This window comes from Suncus etruscus, chromosome 9, assembly GCF_024139225.1.
Source record: "Suncus etruscus isolate mSunEtr1 chromosome 9, mSunEtr1.pri.cur, whole genome shotgun sequence".
In the NCBI taxonomy this organism is placed as follows: domain Eukaryota; kingdom Metazoa; phylum Chordata; class Mammalia; order Eulipotyphla; family Soricidae; genus Suncus; species Suncus etruscus.
In genome coordinates, this window is record NC_064856.1 from 110,860,866 (window position 1) to 110,868,744 (window position 7,879).

General features: G+C 67.9%; 1 protein-coding gene across 1 annotated transcript; it reads right to left on the reverse strand.

Annotated features, from left to right (window-relative positions):
• Nucleotides 1-564: 564 nt before the first annotated feature.
• CLCF1 (cardiotrophin like cytokine factor 1) lies at nucleotides 565-3,185 on the reverse strand. The gene is made up of 3 exons (XM_049780885.1): nucleotides 3,017-3,185; nucleotides 2,762-2,928; nucleotides 565-1,063 (listed from the first exon to the last, which is right to left on the reverse strand). The coding sequence occupies exons 1-3, from the start codon at nucleotides 3,183-3,185 to the stop codon at nucleotides 566-568; spliced, it is 834 nt and encodes a 277-aa protein (XP_049636842.1). The 3' UTR covers nucleotide 565.
• Between the last annotated feature and the right edge of the window lie 4,694 nt (nucleotides 3,186-7,879).

The following is a 7,879-nucleotide window of genomic DNA, read 5'->3' on the forward strand; positions in this document are numbered from 1 at the left end:
AAAGAAAATAGAGGCCAGTTCCTGGGCTCACTCCACTGTGCCGAGAGCTGCCTGGAGAAGCACTCGGGGGGTGGGGGGGGGTCCCCTCTGTATCTAAGGCACTTGGACACACAGCTCCCCACTGCTAGCTGGAACCTGGCTCTTTCTGCCTGGACTGACCACCTGGGTGCCTCCTGAACCCTGCAAACTGAATTATTGTGGGGGGAGCCGCCCCCAACCTGGGAACTGGGGCAGCCAATTGGCTTCACCCAGAAGGCACATGTTATGGTGGCTCTCCTGAACCTTCCCAACTTGCTTTCTGGAAAAGCCACTGGGGCTCACCTGGCTTGGCACCAGCCAGGGGTGGGCAGGAGGCCGGAGCTGGGGCTATGGCATGAGTCTATTGCACCTCTTTCCCAGACCTAGAGGATTTTGGGGAGCAGGGAGGGGGTGGGCGACTCACCCCCCCCCCATCCCGAGCTGAGCAGGGCCGGGCTCCAACCTAGGAGCCACCACTGCATTGGCACACAGGTTCCTGGCCCACATAGGCCCGGGTCGGGTCGGAGGAGGTGGTGAGGGGCCGGGCTCAGAAGCCGCGGGCCTCCAGGGGCAGGGTCACAGCGGCAGAGGGTGGCGGCGGCACCTTCTTCTTGAGCCGGTTGAAGTCCTTGGCTGAGCGCCACAGCCAGGTCTGCAGCTCCTTCAGCAGCCAGAAGTCGTCCATCTTCTGCAGGAAATCACTGTGCGCGGGGCCCGGCGCCCAGGCCAGCTCGCTCCCCGGCCTCGGCTGGGGCAGCGGGTAGCCCAGGGTGGCCATCACGCCTGCGATGCTGCCCAGCAGGCCCTGCAGGCTGGTGCAGAAGTGAGCCAGGCCACGGCGCAGCTCGGCTGTGGCCGCTTGGTGGGCCAGGCCACGCAGGTAGCACAGGAGGTGGCTGTAGGCCTCGTAGTTCTGGGTCAGGCGCAGCTTGTCGTTGAGACTCCGCCACACGTCCAAGTTGACAGTGGCCCTGGGCAGAGTCTCAGCGCCCAGCCGAGGTGGGTTGAAGTCTGGTTCGTTGAAAGGGGGGCCCAGGTAGTTCAGCTGCGAAAAGGAGAGGGCGATGGGGAGGGAGGAGGGCGGCGGCCCCTGGAGCTGCCGCTTCCTGTGTCCCCGCCAGCTGTGGCCTGGGCTCCGTACTAGGCCTCTGTTCCTGGGGGCTGCCTCCCCCGGGGCTCTCCAAGGGTGGCATGTGCCTGGAGGTGCTGGTTGAAGCCACGGGGGGTCTCCCGTGGAGAGGTGCAGAAAGAGGAAACCCCACAGGAGAGCCGCAGTGCTGATGGGCGGTGGGTGCCAGCGTGGGGAGAGGGCCCCCGGGCAGGGCAGAGAGGAAGAGGAGGCCTGGAGCCCGGGGGCCAGCTTCAGAGGTAGAAGTGGACTGGGACAGCGCAGAGCCAAGAGGGGCTCAAGGAGGCAGCAGTGGTCAGAGTAGCTGCAAAACAGAGAAGAGCCTTAGAGGTGTGCGTGGCCTGGAGGTGCCTGCTGCCCGGGAGGGACCCTTCCCGGGGCCTGGAAGCCAGATTGCAGGGGGTTAAGAGCGAGTGGGTGGAGAGGAAGTGGAGGCAGAGGCTAGAGACCATTCCTTTAAGAAATTTGGCAGGGAGAGCCAGGCGCGAAAAAGGGTCGGGAACTAGAGGGGGTAGCAGAGTCCAGGAAAGGTTGGGGGGCCAGGAGAGCAGGGGGGTGGTAAGAGCAAGGGGAGTGTCCTGTGACATCAGGACTCAGCTGCCTCCTTCACGGCCTGAGTAGAGCCTGAGGTCCCCACCACACCATACCACACCACACCACACCAAACACTCCCAGGATGGGTTCATGAGAGCGGGCAGCAGGAGGCAGAAACTGAGGCAGGCGCCAGGGCTGGGCAGGAAGCTGGGAGGGAAGAGGACAGCCTTGCCAGCCCTCTGGGGAGAGGCCGGGGGCCAGGGAGAGGGACCAGGGAGCCAGTGCAGGGGCGAGGCCCGGGCTAGGCAAGGGCCCAGGGGGAGGTTCACACGCTGACAAGCGGAGAGACAAACTAATTTCCTCGGTGTATCCTGGGGCCCCAGCCAGCTCCCCCGCCGCCCTCCCCTTCCTTCCCTGGCTCTGGAGTAGGGTTTGGATGTGGAAGAGAAACACGGGAAGAGGGGCCAGTTCCCCACGGTCCACAGCAACCCCGACCCTCCTTCCTCCTCTCTGGGCTCTCTGAACACCTCTGGGCTCTGGGCCCCCCACCCACCATCTTTACGACAACCGCCCGATCCCACCACTCCATTACTTGCCCGGGCTCCCTGCAGCCCCTTCCCCCAATTCCCCTTAGGAGGCCCAGCTGGGATGGGAGAGGCAGACTGAAGGGAGGCCCAGGGGTCCAGAGCTGCAGGGCCCCAGGTCTGGGCAGAGGCGAGCTGGAACACAGGCAGGGGTGGGGCCCCTGATCCCCACCCAGCCCCACCCCTGCAGAGACACCACAACACGTGTAAACAGAGGAGACTTCCCCGGCCCCCGGGGGGAGACGGGCGGCTGGGCCGGCAGCCAGTGGGGCAGTGGGCCAAGGCGGGTGCGAGGCCTGCCCACATGCCTAGTCCTGGGGCCAGGCATGGGGAAGGGGGGGCACCTGGGGGGATGGGCAGGAGAGAGGTAGGACCTAGAGACTGCCTTGAGCCCCAGAGGCCCTCCTCATCACCCCCACTGCTCACTAGGGCCCTCACCCCTTCACCCCCCAGCCTGTTCTCAAGGTCCCCCCCAACTCCTGTGCTGGATACTCACGTAGGTCCCGGCCAAGCTGCGGAGTTGATGCTCCAGGTAGCGGGTGAGGTCATAGGTTTTCTGGATGGAGGGCCCGGGCCCAGGGTCCCCAGTGCGGTTGAGGGCTGGCACTGCAGGGAGGTGCCAGAGCACAGTGCACAGGCAGGCGAGCACCCCCCACGAGTCCCCTGTGGACGGAGGGGAGGGGATGGCAGCGTGAGAGCGGGCTGGGTCGCCAGGGAGGTAGCTGGCAGCCCCTCAGGTGTCTGTCCCCACCTTGGGCTGGGAGGGAGCGGGAGGGAGGGTGGGACGCCAGATGCACAGCAGAGGGGATGGAGGAGGGGGTGGGCCTGGCCCAGAACGTGTGTGCGCAGAGGCATGTGTCTGAGGACAAGGACTTGGCCTGTGTGTGCGTGCTCACGTGTGCGTCTGTCTGCCTGTACATCATGGGGAGTACATACGTGTGTGTACGTGTGTATGCGTGTGCATGGAGGGCCAGGTGAGCTGAGCACCCTTCCCAACCTCCCTGTGCCCATCTCAAAGCTTCTGGGAGCACAGCCTTGGGGGGGCCGGAGTGGGGGAGTGATCAGAGTAAGCAGGTGTAGGTGACACTGTAGTCAGGGGCTCAGAGCTGGGCTCTGAGGACTCAGAGCTCAGATGGGGGAATGTTCTAGGCTGGGGCTGTGAAGCCGACTCTGGACCCTTTCTCAGAGGCTGGCTGCAACTGGAATCTGCCCCCATTTCATCCCGGGCATCGGATGCAGACGTCTGACCCAGCATGAACGAAGCCCTTGGGGTCAGTCTGCAGCAGGAACAGGGGGAGTGAGAGAGCTGGGCTGGAGGGGCTAGAAAGAGGCACAGAAATGTACTGCTGAAAGTTTGCGGGATGGGGGGCCCAGGCCAAACTTGCAGGACAGAGCTCAGGGCTCTAAGGAAGCTGAGGCTGTTGGGATACTACTGGCCTTTCCCTGCTTTTTGACAGTCCAAGGTCAAGAGCACTAGGCCTGGAGTGGGGCAGGTGACTCGTAGTTCGGCCAGAGCGAGGCTGTAGGTGCCCGGCCAGTGCGCCCTCGTTGCAGTTCTGCGAAAGCTTCAGGTTGCCTTAGAGTTGGGGATTTGGCGGGTGGCGTGTGGTTGAGGTTTGAGTCCAGCTGGGGGATGTGGTTAGGCTTGGGCAGGCCTAGGGCTGGCTGGGCTGCTGTGCATTTGTTAATGGAGATGTCAGATGGGGTGAGGCCAGCGGCGCCTCTGAAAGGGGATGGCCAGTCCGGGGAGGTGTGAGAGCTGAGTGGTTTCTGTCAACTTGAGGGTTCAGACTTCCAGGTTTGCAGCAGCCGCTCGTGGCTCTGCTGGCTCTAGCTAGGCTGGAGGTGGCGCAACCCAAGTCCTTGGCTCTGCCTAGCACCGGGCAATGTCTGCAGTCAGGGCAGGGCCACAGGTTCTGAGGGGAGCGGCCCCCAATGTCTCTGGGCTCCGAGAGAGCTCGGGTTAGACTCCAGCTCGGACACTGGGGCTTTGCGGGCAGGGTGGGGAGAGGGGTGCCACGCTCTCGAGCATCCTGCCCTCCAGGGCAGAGGGCTAATTTTAGGGTGCTGGTCTGGGAGGTGCCTTAAGGAGGGAATAGGTGAGCCAGGGTCCCTTGCTCCTCTCTGTTCTCGGTCCGGTCCTCCTCCCAGCCCTCCGATGACCGCTGACCTCCTTACGGGGGTGGAGGGCCAGGACTCCTCACTACCTGGCACCAGCCAGCTCCAGGCTCTAACATGGGATGTCGGGGCCAGGACACAGCCGTTTCAGGCCTGAGGAAGTTGGAGGGTGGCCTGGCAGGCAGTGCCAGGGTCCAATTGGCAGGGAAGCCCGCACCCAGAATTCTGGGCACCCAGCTCAGGGTCCAGAAGGACAACCCTGGGGAGGACTGGCCCCAGGCACAGGGACAGTGGCGGGAGAAGCCTTTGGATAAACAGCGAAGTCATCTGGGCAGAAAAACGGCTCCTGACATTAACCAGACGGGGCCGGTGTTTCCAGGAATATTTCAGTTCTGAGGTAACTGTCACTGCAGGCGGGAGGGGGGATTGGACTGACCAGCCCGCGGGGGAGAACCCAGGAGAGGGGGGTGGCTCCGAATCCCAAGGGGGATAGAGGCAGGGAGGAGGCGCCAGGTGAGCACCTTGGCGCTGGGCAAGAGGACCCCAGTGTCTGGGCGGAACACCTGGGCTCCAAGTCAGCTTGGCCCAGTCTGCAGCTCCTGCTCTGCAGCAGGCACCCTTGCCCACAGGTGGACCAGCCAGGAGAGGGGCACTGGGTTCCACACCCCTCCCCCTGCCTGCCCGCCCCCCACCCCCCCGCCAGGCCCCTCTGGCTGCTGCCCACTGATTGTTTACATCCCGTCTTCCTCTGTGTTTATAAATCCGCTGAGCACGTGAGGAGCTAATGAGAGCAGCTCACGTTTCCTGCTGCAGCCCCCAGCCCCCAGCCAGCCCCTAATTCCATCCAGATCCCTGGGCCCTGGGAACAAGGCCCCCTCTTGCAGACACCCACGCACAAGCACACACGGCCACGACACACCCTCGCTCGCACGCGGGTCTTGGGTCGCGTGTCTAGGCCGTTTCCCCGCAGGTCCTGGCCCGCGTCCCTGGGGGCTGACCGGACTCAGGGCCGGGTGGGGGGCGGGGAGACTCGGACCTGGCCCCTGGCTAAGAGGTCTAGGTGCCGAAAGGGGTGGCCCAAGGCTGGCTCGCCGGGGAGCCTTATATTAGGGGAGCCTGCCCAGGATGCACCAGATCAGCACCTGGTGTCCTGGGAGGGACCTCCTGCCAGCCAGGGGGACGAGGGAAGGAAGTGGTTCAGGGGATCTGGGGGGCCCTGGGGCAAACCCCGAGAGGCTCCTCGGCAGCCCCTTCCTGCAGTGGCCCCCAGGAACGCCAGAGTCTCCTCCGACTGTCCCCTTAACTTTCCTTTCCTTTCCACCCTTGGAGTCTTAGAGAGTTGGGTGCAGGAGACCCAGGAGACAGATGCTACCGGCCAGTCCAGCCCTTTCTCTGGCAGGCCGGAGAGTGAGAGCAGCGGAGGCCCAGGGCAGGCGGGCGGGTGCAGCCGGAGCTTCCTGGGGAGCCCGGCTCTCTAGGGGGGCTCGCCATCGTGTCGGGGGCAGCGGGGTGCAGGGCGGCCAGGGCCGAGGGAGGGAAGGGAAGGGAGCAGCGGGGCCGAGTGTGGGTGCTGCGGCTGTGGGAGGGGCGCGGAGCCGGCAGCGAGCAGGGCAGGCAGGTGGGATTGTGGGCAGGAATGTGAAGTGTCACCGCGGCCGGAGCGGAGCGCGGCGGGGCGGGGAGCTGGAAGCGGGCGCCGGGCACCGGGGCGCCGCCGGCCCACGCCCACCGCCGGCCCAGGTGGAGCCGAGCCGCCGCGATCGAGTCCCGCGGACCTGCGGGGGACGGGCGAGGGGCAGCGCCCTTGCCAGGCCCCGTGCCAGCCTCTCCCCCGGCTCGGACCCGGAGCCCGGTCCCGTGCGCCCTCCCGGGAGGCCTCTGCCGCCCTTGGAGCCGCCGGCGGGGCCGAGGGTCGGGGCGGCTTCCGGAGCTCCGCGCGGGTCCCGGGGCGGGACGCGGGAGCCCCTGCGAGGCCTTCCCCGGCGTGGCCCGAAGCCCCCGGCCCGCGCCCGTCCTGTCCTGTCCCGTCCTGTCGTGTCGTGTCCCGTCCGCCGGGTCTCCCCGCGCGGCGGCGGGGGCGGGTCCGGCCGCGGGGCTCGGGACTCGGGCTTCGGCCGGGACTCCCGCTGCCCGTTCGCTCGTTCCTTCCCGCGCGTCCGCCCCCGGGGCCGGGCCGGGTCGGCCGGGCGGCGCCCGCCCCCCGCGCTAATCACTCGCAGGCCACGCCGGGCCGACCCGGGGGGTCCCGGCCGCCAGCGCCGCCCTACCTGCCGCGCGCGGGCCCGGCCTCCCGCCTCGCGCCGCCGCGGCCCGAGGTGGCGGCCTCCCCCGCCGCGGCCGGGCCCGGGCCCCGCCGCCCCTCGCCGCGCCAAGCCTGCTCCGAGCCAAGGCTGCTCCGGGCCGGGCCGGGCCGGGCCGGGCCCCGCCTCGCCCCGCTCCAGGTGGCCGCTTCCCGGGCTGCGCGGCGCCCGCTCGTCCGCCCGTCCGCCCGCCCGCTCGCTCGCCCGCTCTCCCCTCCGGGCGGCCGGGCCGGGCGGCGTCGCGGTCCTACCTGCTCGGAGGTCCATGGGGCCGGGGCGGCCGGCGCGCGGCTGCTCTCCCGGAGGCGGGCGGAGTGGGAGCAGCCGCGGCTCCGCGGAGCTTTAATAAGCCCATCCGCCAGGCCCACTCGCAGGTTTTTTTCGCTCGGTCTCGGATTTTTTTTTCGGTGTGGGACATTCTGAGGCTTTTTTTTTTTCTGACGTGTAAAGCTGCAACCACAAATTGTAGCGGCCCTCCCCGGCCCGGCGGGGGGAGCGGGAGGCGGGCGGGAGGCTTGGCTTTCGGGCCGGCGCCCTCCCACTGCACCGAGGGGGGGTGAGGTGAGGCGCGGCGCGGCGCGGCGGCGCGGTCCCACCCCGGGCCTCCTGCGGGAGCCCGGCCGAGCCCGCCGCGCCGAGGGGGCGGGAGGGCATCCCTGGGTCTGCGAGCTCCGGGGGGCGAGGCGGGGCGGGGCGGGGGTCCCCGCCGCACCCTACCTCCGCCGGCCTCCCGCCGCCGACCTTCCCTCCCCCAGAAGGGCCATGACACATTCTCCCAAATGCCAGCGATCTGGCCTCGGCGCGGGTGATGGTGTTTTTCCTGCTGCCCTTTGTCTGGGCTGACCCCCCCAGCCCCCGCCCTACTGTCCCTGCCGCCCGTCTGTCCCGTTCCCAAAAGCCGGGGCTCTGCGCCGGCCGGGGCAGGTGACTAAGGCCCCCCGCGCCCGGGGAGGGGGCGGGAGAGGGCAGCAGGGGCGGCTGGCGGGCCGCGAGTCTGTCCCGTCCCGTCTGCGGCAGGGGCCGGTGGGGCCCGTCATTCATTAATCCGGAGAGACGCCGCCGACCACTCGCACCCGCCGAGGCCGCACAGGCTTCGTGGTGACTCACCAGCGCGCTCCCTGCAGCGCCGAGATGGACACACTCAGCCCCAGCTTTGGGCATCGTCCCTCCCCGTCCACGCTGGGCGGTCTGGGGGC

Excerpts from the sequence above, each read along its gene's own strand:
- CLCF1 (XM_049780885.1), bottom strand. The coding sequence starts at position 3,185 with ATGTACAGGCAGACAGACGCACACGTGAGCACGCACACACAGGCCAAG. Across the intron at positions 2,929-3,016 it reads CCGCTCCCTCCCAGCCCAAG|GGGACTCGTGGGGGGTGCTC; the intron begins GTGGGGACAGAC and ends CTCCGTCCACAG. Across the intron at positions 1,064-2,761 it reads GCAGCTTGGCCGGGACCTAC|CTGAACTACCTGGGCCCCCC; the intron begins GTGAGTATCCAG and ends TCCTTTTCGCAG.